Source organism: Ogataea polymorpha (genome assembly GCF_001664045.1).
Source record: "Ogataea polymorpha strain NCYC 495 leu1.1 chromosome Unknown OGAPOscaffold_3, whole genome shotgun sequence".
Classification (NCBI taxonomy): Eukaryota; Fungi; Ascomycota; class Pichiomycetes; order Pichiales; family Pichiaceae; genus Ogataea; species Ogataea polymorpha.
In genome coordinates, this window is record NW_017264700.1 from 537497 (window position 1) to 554037 (window position 16541).

General features: G+C 47.1%; 7 protein-coding genes across 7 annotated transcripts; 4 read left to right on the forward strand and 3 right to left on the reverse strand.

The window, feature by feature from the left end:
• Nucleotides 1-56: 56 nt before the first annotated feature.
• OGAPODRAFT_76010 (uncharacterized protein) lies at nt 57-1187 on the forward strand (the record flags this gene model as incomplete). Its single annotated transcript, XM_018356112.1, has 1 exon — nt 57-1187. The coding sequence occupies one exon, from the start codon at nt 57-59 to the stop codon at nt 1041-1043; it is 987 nt and encodes a 328-aa protein (XP_018211374.1). The 3' UTR covers nt 1044-1187.
• On the reverse strand, nt 1167-7641 carry OGAPODRAFT_93447 (uncharacterized protein; the record flags this gene model as incomplete). Its single annotated transcript, XM_018357343.1, has 1 exon — nt 1167-7641. One exon carries the CDS (start codon nt 7639-7641, stop codon nt 5812-5814), a length of 1830 nt encoding a protein of 609 aa, XP_018211375.1. The 3' UTR covers nt 1167-5811.
• Nucleotides 2179-6293, forward strand: OGAPODRAFT_16144 (global transcription activator Snf2p). Its single transcript, XM_018354210.1, has one exon. It carries the CDS (start codon nt 2197-2199, stop codon nt 5728-5730), a length of 3534 nt encoding a protein of 1177 aa, XP_018211376.1. The 5' UTR covers nt 2179-2196; the 3' UTR covers nt 5731-6293.
• Nucleotides 7642-7966: 325 nt separating the features above from the next.
• Nucleotides 7967-9854, forward strand: OGAPODRAFT_16145 (uncharacterized protein). Its single transcript, XM_018354211.1, has one exon. It carries the CDS (start codon nt 8146-8148, stop codon nt 9805-9807), a length of 1662 nt encoding a protein of 553 aa, XP_018211377.1. The 5' UTR covers nt 7967-8145; the 3' UTR covers nt 9808-9854.
• Nucleotides 9855-10028: 174 nt separating this feature from the next.
• OGAPODRAFT_76014 (uncharacterized protein) lies at nt 10029-14918 on the forward strand (the record flags this gene model as incomplete). Its single annotated transcript, XM_018356113.1, has 1 exon — nt 10029-14918. The coding sequence occupies one exon, from the start codon at nt 10029-10031 to the stop codon at nt 14307-14309; it is 4281 nt and encodes a 1426-aa protein (XP_018211378.1). The 3' UTR covers nt 14310-14918.
• OGAPODRAFT_7732 (uncharacterized protein) lies at nt 14373-14983 on the reverse strand (the record flags this gene model as incomplete). Its single annotated transcript, XM_018356314.1, has 2 exons — nt 14373-14388; nt 14436-14983. The coding sequence occupies 2 exons, from the start codon at nt 14981-14983 to the stop codon at nt 14373-14375; spliced, it is 564 nt and encodes a 187-aa protein (XP_018211379.1).
• A 39-nt stretch (nt 14984-15022) lies between these two features.
• On the reverse strand, nt 15023-16532 carry OGAPODRAFT_16146 (uncharacterized protein; the record flags this gene model as incomplete). The annotated part of the gene is made up of 1 exon (XM_018354212.1): nt 15023-16532. Exon 1 carries the CDS (start codon nt 16239-16241, stop codon nt 15024-15026), a length of 1218 nt encoding a protein of 405 aa, XP_018211380.1. The 5' UTR covers nt 16242-16532.
• Between the last annotated feature and the right edge of the window lie 9 nt (nt 16533-16541).

The following is a 16541-nucleotide window of genomic DNA, read 5'->3' on the forward strand; positions in this document are numbered from 1 at the left end:
GGCTGTGGAAAATAATATTTTTTTAAAAAACCACGACTTCTCAAGCATCAAACACCATGGCCGAATTCACGGCAGATCAGAAAGAGGTGGTCGAGCGGATTCTGAGTATAGACAGAACAGACTACTACAAGATTCTGGACGTGGACAAGAAGTCGAGTGATGTGGAGATCAAAAAATCGTATCGTAAGCTCGCCATCAAGCTTCACCCGGACAAGAACAAGCACCCGCAGTCGGCGGAGGCGTTTAAGAAGCTGGCGAAGGCATTTGAGGTGCTGAGCGATTCCGCCAAGCGCAGCGTGTACGATCAGACGGGAACTGATCCAGACTCGCGGGGCGGCCCTAGTATGTCGTCCAGCGGGGCAGGATTTGGCGGAGCCAATCCGAGAATGAACCCATTCATGAACATGAACGGAGGCATGCCGCAAGGGTTTATGTTTGACGACGACATTCTGAATATGTTTTTTGGCGGGCCTGGAGGCGGTTTTGGCGGCAACACGTTCACGTTCCACTTTGGTGGGCCCGGAGGCGCAACATTCCAGGCCCCGCGCGGATTTGGCCAGAGACCGCAAAGACCACGCCCCGGAACGCGTGCGGGTGGCCAGCACGGAGAGGGTAACAAGTTGTGGGACATAATCAGCCAACTGGGGCCCCTGCTGGTGGTCCTGATCCCGGTGATCCTGGGAACGCTGTTTGGGGACAGCTCGTCAAACTACTCCAAACTGCCGAAATTCGCTTTTGAAACGTCGCCCGGGTTCAGCGCCGAGCGGCTCACCCCGACGCACAAAATACCGTATTACGTGAATCCGGCCTCGCTAGAGGCGTATAGCGGAGGGTCGGAACGAAAGCTCCGGAATCTGGACCAATCTGTGGAAAACTACTACATCAACGACCTTCGAAACAAGTGCCAGCGGGAAGAAGCGTACAGGGACCGCATGATTGAGGACAGCTACGGATGGTTTTTCGTCGATAAAGATAAGCTCGAGCTCGCGCAGCAACTAGAACTCAAGAGCTGCAACAGGTTACGGGATCTGAACTTAATCTAAGGCTGGACTACACAGCATGCATAATTGTCTGGGTCAGATAGTCTATTGTGTCATACCCACCCAGAGGACCCCTGTTGCGATGCTCCAATCATATACACGTATATGTCGATGCACAGTAATTCTTTTGGCAGATTGGTTAAGCCATTTTTTTTTCACGCACCATTTTCTGCAGCTAGTAGTTCCCCTTACAAATTATTAGCAATTGTAGGCAAACATACCAAAACGGCGCATCTCCACAGTGGTTTGACGTGTTTGTGTACAATTTGATCAAATTCGCGTTCGGATTCGATGTTTAAATACCATGGACTTCCCTAATAATAGACAGCCCACGCCGCAGTATTTGCAACAACAACAACAACACCAGTTGCCTGCACATATAAAAAACCTCACCCCTGATCAGCTGCAAAACATATACAAGCGGCTCCAACTGCTTCGATCCCAGCACGGAGAAAATGCTAAGCAACTGCCTGAATTTGCAGAGCTCGCCTCGGTTCTGACCCAGTACTCCCAATTCCAGAGACAGCTCAAGGCCCAGAGTCAGATGTCGCAGTTTCAAAACAAACAAGGCTTCTCGCAATTCCCCCAGCAGCCTCCGCAACAGCATCAGGAACAGCACCAGCCGCAGTCGCAACCGCAGCCGCAGTCGCAACAGGCCAATAGGTCCGGCTCTTTCGGGCCTTCCAATATTTTTTCTCCTCCTCAGTCGCAACTGCTCAAATACCAGATTGCCGCGTTCAAGAAGTTCATCCAGAACCAGCCAATCGAGCCCGAGCTTGCCAATGTGATCAATATCTCGTTCCAGCAGTATAACAGGCAATTTGGCGACCCCAACGCGTCGATCGTCTCGCAAAACAATGCATTCCTCAAACAACAGCAGCACAAGCAAAAGCTCCAAAAGGAGCCACCCAAACAATCAATGCAGCCTATACAGTCTCACAAGACACCGCAAATGCCGCATCCACAGCCCATGCTCAATAACCAGCACATGATGATGTCGCAGCAACAACAGCCTCAGCAGCACGCCAATCAGACACCAGTTCCTCCGACTCAGCAATTTCCGATCCCCCCTCAGCATCCGATAATGAAACAGGAGCCACCAAAGCAGCAAGCAGCTAAAATGCTGCCTCCACATCCACCCATGCCTCTTGACAAGATGACAGAAAAATACCCAGACGTGTCGAATATCATACCTACCCACGACCCGCATTTGGTCGTCGATAGCTTTTCGGTACCGGAGGTTTCAGAAGATCTTCCTTATGAGTATTTGAGCGACCCAAAGTCGAGAATCATCATTCCTTCCCTTTATCCAAAGCCTTTGGACGTTGTCAAAGCTGCAGAGATCAAGAAATTGGTGGACCAGCTACGTTTGGAACAAGAATTGGATAACCTAAAGAAACTGAAGGAAGAGGATGTATCTTACACCTTTGAGTATACCCTGATGTCATTATTGCCATACCAAAAAGCTGTTCGAGGCCACGTCGTCAGCACAGTTTTCCATCAAAACTCACTGCTCACAAATCATTTACCTAATTTTTCCGCGAGGGTACGTTCGATCAACACGCATGATGCATCGGTGGCCCATGCTTTATACAATCAGCAGCGAACAGTCACAGCTCTTTCGCAAAAGAATAAACTACAGGAGAGACAGGCCAACATACTTAGTGTTTCTGACGATTTCAAAAAGTATCTCTCCACAAGAAAGGATCGTCTTTCAAGAATCGCCAGAGGAGTGAATAGTTATCACGCCCAAACAGAGAAAGAGGAACAGCGTCGTATTGAAAGAAATGCCAAACAGAGATTGCAAGCTCTTAAGGCAAACGATGAGGAAGCGTATATCAAGCTTCTTGACCAAACTAAGGATACTAGAATTACTCACATTTTGAAACAAACCACAGGATTCCTGCGTACCTTAATCCAGTCAGTCAAAGTTCAACAAAGAGATACCCAGGAACACATGGTTCATGCACATCACATTGATCCGCAATACACTAATACAGAGGAGGAGGACGACGAGGAGAAAGAAAATGCAGATTACTATTCTGTTGCGCACAGGATTCAAGAGAAGATTGAAAAACAGCCTTCAATTCTTGTTGGCGGAACTTTGAAGGAGTACCAGCTCAGGGGATTGGAATGGATGGTTTCCTTGTTCAATAACCATTTGAATGGTATTTTGGCTGACGAAATGGGACTGGGGAAAACTATCCAGACAATCTCTCTCTTGACTTATATCATGGAAGTGAAGAAGATTCCAGGTCCATTTCTCGTCATTGTGCCTCTCTCAACATTGCCGAACTGGAACCTAGAGTTTGACAAATGGGCCCCAAGTTTGAAAAAGATCAGTTACAAAGGATCTCCGCAAATGCGTAAAGAGCTTGCGTATGATGTCAGAGCAGGCAACTTCAACGTTCTCTTGACAACCTACGAGTATGTGATCAAGGACAAATACCTATTGTCGAAGATAAAATGGGTGCATATGATCATTGATGAAGGTCACCGTATGAAAAATACCAAATCTAAGCTATCATCTACTTTAACAGAATTTTATCATTCGGATTACAGGCTTATCTTGACAGGTACGCCTCTTCAAAACAACCTTCCTGAGTTGTGGGCTTTGCTCAATTTTGTGCTTCCTAAAATTTTCAACTCTGACAAGTCATTTGACGATTGGTTCAACACGCCGTTTGCCAACACCGGCAGTCAGGATAAGTTGGAGCTATCTGAAGAAGAGACGCTTCTTGTCATCAGAAGATTGCATAAGGTTTTGAGACCATTTTTGCTGCGGAGATTGAAAAAAGATGTCGAAAAGAGTCTGCCTAATAAAATAGAGAGAGTCATCAAGTGCCGCAAATCTGGCTTACAAACCAAACTATATCATCAAATGTTGAAGTACAATCAGTTGTTTATTGGTGACTCGGACAGCAAGGCCCCCGTTGGTATCAAGGGTATGAACAACAAACTCATGCAACTGAGAAAAATCTGTAATCATCCATATGTGTTCCCTGCAATTGAAGACATGATAAATCCTTCTCATGAAAACAACGATACAATTTGGAGGGTGAGTGGAAAGTTTGAACTTTTGGACAGGATTTTGCCCAAGTTCCGTGCCAGCGGTCACAGAGTGTTGATGTTTTTCCAGATGACTCAGATTATGGACATCATGGAGGACTTCCTCAGATTCAGAGGAATGCATTACATGAGGCTGGATGGAGACACTCGAGCTGATGACCGTACTGCACTGCTGAAGGATTTCAACTCGGAGGATTCTCCATACTTTGTTTTCCTTCTTTCGACTAGAGCGGGTGGTTTGGGATTGAACTTGCAGACTGCCGACACGGTTATTATCTTTGACACTGACTGGAATCCGCATCAAGACCTTCAGGCCCAAGATAGGGCGCACCGTATTGGTCAGAAGAACGAGGTTCGGATTCTGAGACTAATTACCAGTGATTCGATTGAGGAATACATATTAGAGAGAGCTCACCAAAAGTTGGACATTGACGGTAAAGTTATTCAGGCCGGAAAATTTGACCAGAAATCTACATCCGAAGAACAAGAAGCGCTTCTAAGACAGCTTCTTGAAGCTGAAGAGAATGACAGGGATGAGGATGAGGTTTTAGAAGATAAGGAGCTCAATGAAATTCTTGCGAGAAACGAAGAAGAATTACAGCTTTTCAATAAGATTGACGAGGAGCGCAATGACAGCTCCTTGGGCTACCCAAGATTGATAACCGAGTCGGAATTGCCTGAGATTTATAACCAAGAGCCAGAAACTACCGATGAGGTGGCGGAAATGCTTCATTACGGTCGTGGAGCCAGAGAGCGCAAGATTGCTCATTACGATGAGAATATCACCGAAGAGCAATGGTTGAAAGAAATCGATGGCTATGCTTCTGATGACGACGACGAGTCAAGACCAAAGAAGAGCCGCAAGAGAGGCCGCAAGCCGAAGACGGATACTGAAACCTTGGACAGCTCCATGGATCCAAACGGCGATTTAGCTGATTTCATTGATGACGAGGAGGAGGGCGTTTCCAAGAAAAAACCGAAGACCGCGAAACGCAAGCAAAGGAGTGGATCTGCCCGGAACACTATTTCTCCTCCTGAGTTAGGAGATTCTGCGCCACAGACGCCGTCAGGGGGAGGATCAGGAAGGAAAAAGAGGTCTCGAGGTATACCCATTTCGGCTCCAATATGCCGTAAAGAGAATGCCATTCCTCCTGAAATGACCATGGAAGAACGCCATACCTTACAGTTGCAATTAAATGAGATCCTTGACCGCTTATTGACTATGTCCATTGATGGCCGGAAACTCTCGACAATATTTCTCACCAAACCTATCAAACGTGTCTATCCTGATTACTATGTGATTATCAAGAACCCTATAGCATTCGATGGAATTAAGCGCAGGGTTCAGGGAGAAGTATATTGGAGTTTGGAAGAATTCATTTACGACCTTCACCTAATGTTTGCGAATGCAAGAATATACAACCAAGAGGGCTCCATGGTTTATAACGATTCCCAACTCATGGAGGATGAAGCTCTAAAGATGTACAAGAATATGAAGGATGGTGCTGAAATTGATTTCACTGAATTTGACGAGCGCTTTGGTTTGAAGCGCAATCCGCCATCAGTCGTTGCAGGCCAACAGATTAACGGATCCGTACAGATACCAGGCATGGTCCAATAATTCAGATATAATTATTTACGTGTATTTTAATCAAATAGGGATGCTACAGCTACACATGAGTCGCCTAATAAATGTCCATTTCTAATCACTATTGTCTCTGCCATGATCCTCCTTTTCCTGAGTGTGTTCAAAACTTTCAGATGCTGCTGTGGAGATTCTTGTTGTTGAATGCTCGGCATCTCGATTATCGACTGACAACTCATCGACATCTCTTGATTTTGGCAACAAAGGTTGAACGGCAGGCTCTTTTTTGAGACTGGGGACCGAGTGTTTGGAAGTGGTCTGTTCTTCATCTTTTTCACTTGAACGACTAGAGTCTGCATCGTAAGATTTTTCACTATCAGCGCCTGAGTCGTTTCCATCTTTCTGTTCAGACTCAACAGCCTTAGAGTCGGTGACTACATCTTCAACAAAAACCCCTTGCGGTTTAGAAGGAACTCTCACGATTTCAATATCTGTGATATTCCCAGATTTTCCAGGCTCTCCTGCCTCCTCGGTACCGTTGTTGTAAAGCATAGCAAGGCGGCCACGCGAAGATTTCAAACTTCTGTTATCATCCTGTTTAGGGCTTCCTGGCTGTTGTTGCAAAGCTGTTGTGAATGGATCTCGATCATTGATTGTAGCAACTCCCAGAGAGCGAATTGAGCGCGCAGATCGTATAGAGCGGAGTGAATGGCCCGGTATCGCGTTAAACTCAGAGCCCAGATTATTTGCACTAGACTCCCGGTGCAAATTCTCAGTATAAAGATGGGGACTTAAAAGCTTGTCCAAATCCTGTTTGTTCGATCCCTCAGCGCTAGAGTTTTTTTGACTTTCCGTGGCGCTCAAAGTCAAGGTGAAACGTCTCTTGATACTTCCAAAGCTCAATGGTCTAATTCCAAACCCACCAAGACTGTGCCGATGCCCGCCTTGAGTCTCCAATTCTCTGGATTTGTCAGATGACGGATACTTGTTCTCGAGGTACACTTTCCAAATCCAGTTTTTGGTTTGGAACGCAAGAAAGACAAGCCAAAATAGCTGGATAAATCCCATAAGCGTGCTTACGACGCCGAGATCGTTGGATTCTTTGCCAACAAGAATCAGGTTAAGGACAATATTCACAGACATCAGCATAAAGCAGCTGACACAACAAATGATTGCCAACACAAATAGGGCTTGGTTCACCCTGGGGACGGAGAAAACCCGATAGTACTTGAGCGAATATGGCACCACAACAGAGAGCGCCTCGATGAAGAATATAAGTGAGATAAGAAACACCCCGAAATTGATGTATTTGAGGACAAACGAGTAGTCTAAAAGTGAATCCAAGCTATAATCGGTTCTGTCATAGCCGCTAGATTCATAAATGGGATAGACTATTTTGTGGAGGAAGTCATTAGTGTCCTGGTGGTGTTCATGTAGACGAAAAGAGAATGGCATCGCAGGGCGGCGCAAGGCTCTAAGGGGCGTCAGTTTGCGGCCAAAAACACGTTTGAACTCTAGAATTGGAATTGTACTGTTTTTGAACTCAAAGCTTTTATTCTTGAAGTAGTACTTCATCGGATGGAATTTAATCCTGACCTCAGCTTCATCCAGAATGAAAAGTGGGTTCAGTATCAGTGCGTACTCATCGTAGCTTCTGAGATACGAATTTTTTTGCATTTCGAATATTTTGCTTAATGAGTTGTACAGCTCGATATTCTCCTTTCTGACCTCGTTGTAGTTGTCTTTAAAGTATAGCTTTCCAGAGTCAATGAACTTGTCTCCGTTGTTGAGCACTCGCACGAGGTTTACTGCCGGGAGCTGGCACATGAACGTCGTTTGCTGGAAGATGCTGATAAAATTGAAGATCACAAACACAGCTAAACAGCTGAGAAACCATTTGGTTGAGAACTGGACTCGTTCTGGTGTTTTCTCTTTTTTGGGAAGCATGTGAACTGCACTGAAGGCTCCTGAGAGCTTACTCCAGCCAGTAGATAGCATTTGTATAAGTTATTTCAAAACGCTGAAACACAAGTTGTTTAAAAATGCTTAAGGGGGTTGCATCCTTTTTTTTTTTAATCCGCTACCGCCCATTTTCACTGATGGTGGCAGGAGTACACATTAAATTTGCTTACGTCAAATTCATAGCGATATCTATCATCAATATTCAATCGTAATAGTATGGTCACGCACACTGTTTACCACCAAAATATCAACGACAGCATACGTGTGGAGCTTGTATACGAGAATTATCCTGTGATTGCAGGGACCGATGAGCTTTCGTTGGTTCTGAGGTTTCGATATATCGGGCCATTGAACAATAACCCTGTCGCGAAGAGTTCCAAGCAAGCGGAGCAAGACCCCCCCTCGCAAAACGATGGCTGGTTTGGCAGCCGCCTATCTTCTCAATTTTCTAATGCCACACGAGCTCTGTTTTTACAGCAATTGGACACCATGCCGGAGGAGGAGAACGATGTTTTGCAAGATATTTCGATTTATTTGGGTTATGTTCAACTTTTCGGATACTACTCGATAAACGACCGAATTGTGGATGCCTCAATATTTGAAGAACTCCAGAAATCAGCCACGTTTGAAGGCCGGCTAGCTGGAATCAACGGGCTCGAAATCACCTTTGATCAACACAAAAGAGGCCTGTTGACCGGCCTGACCACGTTATTTCAGCCAGATATGAACGACGAGCATACTCATATCATTCCGCATTACTCGACAACACAGTCCATTTTATTTAGCGATTTGACTTTCAAGCCCACCCAGCTGAACAGCAACTCAACCTCGACTAAACTAACGCGAAGCTTCTATGTGAATATGAAGCTGCCTATGGATCTCGCTCCATCGTTCCGGTCGGAGGCAGTCCAGATACACTACAACGTCATTCTTGGCTACCAACTGAAGGAGACAAATGGCACTTTCTCTAACAAAACCATGTTTTTCCCCCTCAAAATACAGCCATACATCGATAGGTTTGGAAGACAGCCGCTTTTTCATCTTGAAAGACAGCGGATGAACCAACGACCAAGTGCTCTGAAAAATGTTGACTTGAACATTGCAGGGTCCTCTGAGATACCTGCACAGCCCAGACATGTGCGGAAGTACTCAGAGCCGGATATAAATGGAAAGTCCACTCGACGGTCGTCCAATGCGTCCTCCCTTCCCAACAACTTGTCAAAAAAGCCCTCGACGATAAATATGGAGCTTCTTCGGCGTAGTCTGGCGACCGCAGACTCCACAAGAAGATCTTCGTCAGAGGACCTGCCAGCAACATTTGATCTCAGTAAAGACCTCGAGACCAAGCAGTTTCTTGCACTTCTAAACGAGCTGAACGAGAGCGACGTGATGGATGCAATCAAGTTACAGGAAAAGTTTGAAAAACAATATCATCACGGACAGGATGCGGAATCGAATCCGCGCCAAAACCTATTCAACATAATCCAGGACTACCACAGTGTTCAGAAGCAGGAGTTTTACTCAGCAGATGACGTGGCCGACATGGAAGGCCAAGTTCCTGTCCATCAGCAAACAAAGTACATTGTCAAGCAGGATCATCTGCAGCTGGCAAACCTGACTCTGAGCAAGAACATTGTAAGAGTCGGAGATGACATCACCATTAGCATGTCATTCGCGGATGCCCAGCTGGAGACCAAGGGCGTCGAAGTGCGTTTGATAAAGGACCAGATATTTTACAGAGACGAGTACTTAAGGCGCTACGAGTACAATGAAGTATATAAAGGCATCAAACACGGGAACAGCATGGAGACCACCGTTTTCCACAAGCCGGCGAGCACGTTCGACGCCGAGCAGCTCAACGTGAATGTACAAGTACCTGCGACTGTGGAGCCGCAGTTCAAGACAAATTTCTTTCAACTGAAATACTTAGTGCAGATAAAGTTTGTTCTGGTGGATGCTTACAAGCTTACACGGTCGCCAGAGGAGAGCACGCAGAAAAAGCGAGAGGTTTTTGATCTGACCTCGATCTTCACCGACAACAAGGGCTCTGTGCTTTACAAGGCGGTGGAAGGCATTAGCAACGGTCTCGAGTTCACGGTCCGCCTGCCAATTGTTGTGCTTCCAAGCTATGAATACGATATAGCTCCCTGAAGTATTCTATTGCACTGCCAACTTGGCGTGCGGTTAGGTTGTACGCGTAAAAAATAAAAAAAATGCCTGCTTGAAAAAATTGTACGTGTATAAAGGTGAGGAACGGCAGGAGATAAATAAAGCACTGCGCTCGTCAACTAGGAATCCACACGACCGCATCTCCTGGGTTTGCAGAATCACACACCCGTTAGTAACTGTCCTGCATTTACCCACCAGAAGCCATGAGTGCTAATGACAACGACACGGGAAGAACGAGCCCCACGGTCATTGTGGCTCCCACTACTAGTGGCAGAGATAAGGCAGACCGCTTGGGCAAGAAGTTCGCCGACGCGAAACGAAACAATCGGTCACGGTTTGCGCCTTCGAGGAGTGCAGAATCACCATACAACGTACTGACATCTCCGTCCAGAAATGATCCCGTCAAGCTGAGCAGGTTGTATTCGATAATGAATTCCAAACGGACCTCAAACAACAAATCAAGGCGGCAGCGCGAAGAGCCCGCATTACAGCGCGCGGCCTCTGACATTTCGCAGGCGAAGGTTAGTCCGGATGAAAATGTTGGGAGTCCACACAACGCGTTGGTCACTCGGTCACAGCCAGCAATTGCGACTCCGATAGTCCTCGATGACCCTTCGACAACCAGCCTTCTAGCCGACGAACAGTCGGGATCATCGCCGAACAAGTCGGTGGTATCTACACCTCAGTCACAGAGCAAAGCTCCTCAGACAGCACGCAACGGGAGCTCCCAGCCGTCTCCAACTCAATTTGCCTCTAATGACACCCATCTGGCGCCTGGACAGCACCACACGTGCATCAGCAAACAAGCATTTGAAAAGAACATAGCTCAAATAAGCGACACTATCTCGACCTTCCAAGCCGTCGTGAGAAACCCAGCGCGTACCTCGCACGCAGACCAGCAGCCGTCGGCGCAAAACCCACCCAAGGAGCCAACAGCGCCTACTCCGCAAACACCAACCCGGCAGGCTGTTTTTCAGGACAGGAATGGCAACCAGACAGGATCAGATAAAAAGGTTTTGTTTTCTAGCAACGTTGATAAATCACCAATTGCGTCGTCTCCAATCAAGGAGCCTAGCGAGCCTCGGTCAATCTTGAAAGTGAGTCCGCCTAAGACAGATTTACCCAGATCTGTTGTGGGCGATATAGAGGAAGAGTTCCCGGCAGGTTCCTTGATGCAGAGGGAGCCAAACGATCCAACGTCGATAGAGCTGATCAGAAAATGCTATCGGCTTCTACAGAAAGAGGACGACCCTAGAAGGTTTGAAATCCTTGCCACTCTTCATAACACGCTCAAGATCAACAGCGTAGAGTTTAATACTCGCGAGCTGAACAAAGCTGACGCGTCGAGCATCGCAAAGGTGGCCTGTGCTGAGATTGCAAGGGCGTGCGTATCACCGGATATGGATTTCGATGCAGTGGAGTCCCGAACGACCATGTTAGGGGTGAAGCTGATCACCACGGTCATGTCGATGTTTGAGGTTTCGCAGACCGCAGAGGTAGTCGAGATGTTGTGCACGTTGGTGTTGAGAAAACGCATATCCAAAGCTTTGGCGTCCGCATTCGTTCAGTTCTGCAAAGAGCAGTCCTGTATTCTCCCTGGGAGTTCGAGTGAGATGGCTATCAATGCGCTTATGACCATGCCGTTTTATCCTAGCGGAACCATTGTTCACGAGAAGATTCTTGCTTTGAAGAAAATAGGTTCGAATGCTCCAGCAAGCATGCTCAAGACTTGTAGCAAGTGGTTTCCGTTTATTCTGGCCAGCATCATGAGTATTGATCTGGGCTCACACCAGAGAATTCTTCAAGCTGTGGTTGCCCTTTTGAACGAATGGACTTCGAACTGCAATCCCAAAATTCGCGAGGACGTTCTGACTTTAATGAGCGAGGACGCCGCGACCTTTGTGAGCATGCACACCGTGGAGGCGAGTCAAAATCTACTAGAACCTGGACTATCTGTTTGCGATGTTCTGGTCAAGACACTTATCATTAGCCTCAGACGGGGTGCATATGTGGAAGTAATGAAAATATGGGCCCTGGTCACGTACTCGATTTCTGCGTTCACCTGGAATAAGGGGATCGAAGATTGGCCGCATCTAGAAGCCTGGGTCTCGGTATTCACCGAGTGCTTCAATGCAGAAGGTCTTGCTCCCAAAATTGCAGCCTTGGAGGCATGGAAAGGCGTCATCTTTGCGTACCAGAGCTCAATGGTGTACCGAGCATCTCTATCTCCAAAGACAGAGAGCGAAGAAGAGCTGATCGAAGTCAAGTTTCATGTACTGGCTCACCCATTTTTCGGCCTAGCGCTAGAGCTCAATGAGACGTTGTTTGTCGAATACCAAAAACTCTTTGTGAGAATATACCATAGTCTGTACAAGTTTCTCACTAGAAATCCACAGGACGAAGGAGCATCTGTGAAAAATGGTGCCATTAAATGGATCTGTACGATCCTGGGCCAATTCTTTCTGGCAGAATCAAGAAGTGCTGAGCAATTGGAGTTTGCCATCAATTTCCTCGAGCAGATGCTTACATCAAGCCCTTCGAAACCAGACTTAGCGCAAACCAAATTGCAGAAAGACTGTTTTGCCGATGACATCGTGATAGAGCCTCTTTCGGTACCACCAATCAACACACTCTGGGTGGTTTCCTCGCCAGATCCCTTTGTTGAGCTTCTGAAGATTGCATGTAAAGGCAGAATCCCTGTTGCAAGGAAGCTCAAACTAATCACACTATTTGTCCGTGGATTGAGAACGGGGCTGTCGCCAAGTTCCGTTGCTTTTACACGGTTGACAGAGCCTGTCATCGCGATGTTCCTCGATACCTTTTCTGAAGTGGAGCAGGATTGCTCAGACCTAGGTGACCTGGAGGAAATTGAGGGTATTCTCTCTGACTTCTTCCAGGCCATTGACATTCTCAATAGTTTGGACCTATGGGGAGAAAATAAGTCCGTTTTCACTGTTGTCTCTCAATGGCTACGGAAATTAGACACCAAGGACGCTCAACGTGGATCCAACTTGGTAGCGGGCTATCTAGACAAAATCTTTTCACTAGATGTGAACCGTTATGTGCAAGCATGCAACGAATTGCTAACTCATTGCCAGGGCTTCGAGAAAATAGTTACAGACTCGCTGGTTGCACACTTATGCTCGGCTTATTTCAATGTTTCACCAGTTGTGTGGACGTCTATTTTTGAAAAATTGGGTGAGAGCCGGCACATTGACATTCTGTCTCGGCTTGTCTTGAACGAGGTGGGCCACGATAGCGCTATAGACGCGCAGAAGCACGTTCAGTTCTGGCAGGCTACAAATCTCAAAATGGTATCAGATGAACAACTCTATGTTCTCTACGACGCCTTGCTATCGTGCTCAGGAACAGAGCTCCTGCGCTATCAAATTAGCAATTGTCTTCTCAACGAGAAGCCCACCATTTATCTTCCTGTGGTGAATCGAGTACTGAAACGTATTATAGATCAAGGTCATTGTCCCCAAGAGGAGCTACAGCTATTTCTCAGAAAAAGAGGTAGCTTAGTTCATCACAACGCAGCAGATAGCAACATGTTGCTGGGAAAGACATTCAAATTGGTCTCCCGGTTGCAAAGTATGATCGAAGGGGTGCCAGAAACTAAAAACTCGCCACACTCTTCGAACGCTAATGGCGAAGCAGAAAAAATTCACAAGAGTCCTGCGAAGGAGACACCTATACCATCCGTCCAGCAGCAACTTGAGCCAGAACCGAATAGATCACAGAAAGATGCGGTGCAGGGAGCTCAAATAAAACAGTCTGAACCAGAAAAGCCTGAGCAACAGGATTCCTTGGATAACGGAACAAGCACAGAACTTAGCACGTTTATCATACGCTCGGACGACGAAGCAGAGGAAAAACAGCCTAATGACAAGTCCGGCACGACACCTGAGCAACCGGTTGCTACTTCCTCGCCTCAAAGACCTGCGGACCAGCCTGCTACCAAACCTGTCATTTCTCAAACTTCTCAGGTGAGTTCTCCTATGGCTAGAATCTCCTCGACTCAGGCGCTGTCGAATGATGGCGAAATCAGCGAGAAACAGCCAAGCATTTCGGGCACCCAGGCGTCTCCTCCAGCAGTCGGGCAGTCCAGCATACCCCCTGCTGAGAGAAGCTTCTTTGGTCAGGATACCAGCCAGTTTTTGCCACCATTTCCACCAATGCCTTACTACGGCTATCCATACTACCCAATGATGCCACCTGCTACAGGAATTGCCGAAAAACCTTCACCAATGCATCACATGCCAATGTACTATCCTATGCCTTATCCATGGCCTGCACCGTTATCTGGACCAGAAAAAACTCTAGATGCCAAAGACCCCGAGAGTTGGGTCAAGCTGGAAGAACTGGTCACAAGGCTTGTCCGCGAGAATTCTGACGGAGTGGACGACTTGGAGGAAACCAAAAAACGGAAACTTGAAGATGACCTATTTACGCTACTGACGTGCTTGAAAAAAAGACGCTAATTGGACGCGAAACGTACATGCGCGGCCAGCAGCTCGACGCCAATTTTCACCGAGTCCACAAACTCAGTATCTGGGAAGTCTTGCTTGAATTTGCGATCGAGACTGCTGAGCCCAGCGCAACCCAACAGGATAATTTTTGCGTTTTGGGCAATCAACACCCCAATCTTTTTCTTAATCTTGGCATAATTCTCGGGATCAGTCAGCTTGAGCACGTTCACATCGGCGGCCAGCGTCGGAGTCATGAACTTGGGGATACTTTTGGAATCGAAAAAATCCAGCAGCGAGTCGTCGAGTATTTGCTCCCAGCTTTTATTTGACGTCAAAATACCGACTTTTGTCGCTTCTGTAGCATAATTCAGCGAGTAGAGCAGGGAAGCCTGGAAAATGCCCATCACCGGCACGCTGACAAGCTTCCGTAGTCCACCAACCAACGGGTGGTCTGAGTAGCAGCAGACAAGGTATCCGTCGTATTTGAGATACGCAGAGTCTGATTTCAGCTTTTCGAGACAGGCTTTGGCAGACACTTCACCGTCGTGGGAGTTGTTGATGGAAGATGGCGCAGAGGGAGGCCCAGTGAAAAAGTCAAACTTGAACTCTGGAATTGGCCGCACAACGTTTTTCAAGTTGTCGGTGATTGACTGTGACGAGTTGGGGTTTATGACTAAAAGCTTCATAAGAAATAATTTCAAAAAGTTGTATGTACATTTTTGCGCTCTATATATTTATCAGTGCCGATATTTTGCGGTGCATCTCGCGGGAGACGTAGTGGTTGTGTGTTTTGTATTCGTCGTAGTAGCGTCGGAGCAGCTCCACACGTCCTGTCTTTATAAGCATGTCAAACATCAGATGGTACGACTTGGCAGTGGGCCGTATGTCGAAGCTGTCGAGGAGCGACGTGAAAAGGTCCACGTTGATCGTCTCACTAGCGGTGGAAATCTTCAACATGTAGTAGAGAGACTCTTCGTTGAGCTCGCATCGTCTTTTGCGAATCATGGAGTTCACCAGCTCCATCGCAAGCCGGAAGTTGTTGCTCGACTCGCTGATAGTCTTGAGCATGATATTCAAGGGTAGCACGCTGAACGGCTTGGACGATATTGCCTTGCGCATTCTGTATTTGTGCGATTTGCGGTTTGGTTTCCCCACACTAGACATGTGTTGAGAATAGTCGCCCTTTAAGTCTTCAAACTTGATTTCGGGATCACTCTTGTGCTTCATCATGCGGTACAGTTGGTGATCGGGGTGCAGTGCTGGCGAGTACCGTTCATGGTGCTCTTTGAGATGGTATCCGTTCATTTGCTCGATGAGAATAATTGCCTGATGAAGATTCAGGTGGCTGCCGATGGTCTGGGCCAAATCGTGTGTCAGCGTTGGGAAGTCTGTAACCTGACACTCGCTTTCCAGAAATCGCAGGTTGAAAAAAATACCGCTCTCGATGACACGCTCTGCGCCGAGTTTCGCAACGTATCCTTTAAATCTCAGCAGCTCCATCTGGTGTCTTAACTGCGTTGCGCCGGTTTTGTCGGTCAGCATGAGTCTTTTGGTTTGGTAGTCGACGGTTTTCGCAAACGTAGCAAAATCGAGTCTCTCGATGCTCAGCCGTGCAAGACGTCCTGCAAGCTCATCAGAAAGGTTCATCAGCGGACGGTCAAACAGGAAAACAAAGCCAACTACGAATTTCGACACCAGCTCGATCCGCCCGTCGTCCAGTGAGCTTTTTACCAGCAACTCTAAAATCTGCTGGTTGAGTATTTGCGGATACCGTTTGGTGTAAAGCAGGTCTACCAGTTGAAAAGCTTTGTCGAATTGTTTGTTGACTATTAGATGGTACGCAAGCAGCTCGCACGGGAACCTGTCGACCACAAGCGGGCTTTTTTGAATGGCATCCAGAGCAAGCTCGTATTCTCCTTTCAGTGTATACGACTGAACGAGCATGCTTGTGAGCTCCTTCGACTGACCTCCGTCCAGCAAGCAGCTCTGTACTTCCTTATCGCGGAAAAAAGGCAGCCATAGGCCAAAAAGCGAGTTGATTAGCGGCTGAGACAGCACAGACTGGCCGTTCCTGAGGTTTCGCAGAAGTACCAGCAGCGTCTTCCGTTTCAGGTCTTTGGTGAGAGTAGGGTTTTGCAAGCTCGCAACCAGAGATTCAGCATATGATTGGCTGGTGTACGGCGCCTTCGAGACCGTTCTTCGCGAAGCGGCAGGCACCGCTCTGCGAAGGACAGGGAACATGGA

What these genes read in the sequence shown, in the direction of transcription:
- OGAPODRAFT_16144 (XM_018354210.1), top strand. Translation starts at nt 2,197, where the DNA reads ATGACAGAAAAATACCCAGACGTGTCGAATATCATACCTACCCACGAC.
- OGAPODRAFT_16145 (XM_018354211.1), top strand. Translation starts at nt 8,146, where the DNA reads ATGCCGGAGGAGGAGAACGATGTTTTGCAAGATATTTCGATTTATTTG.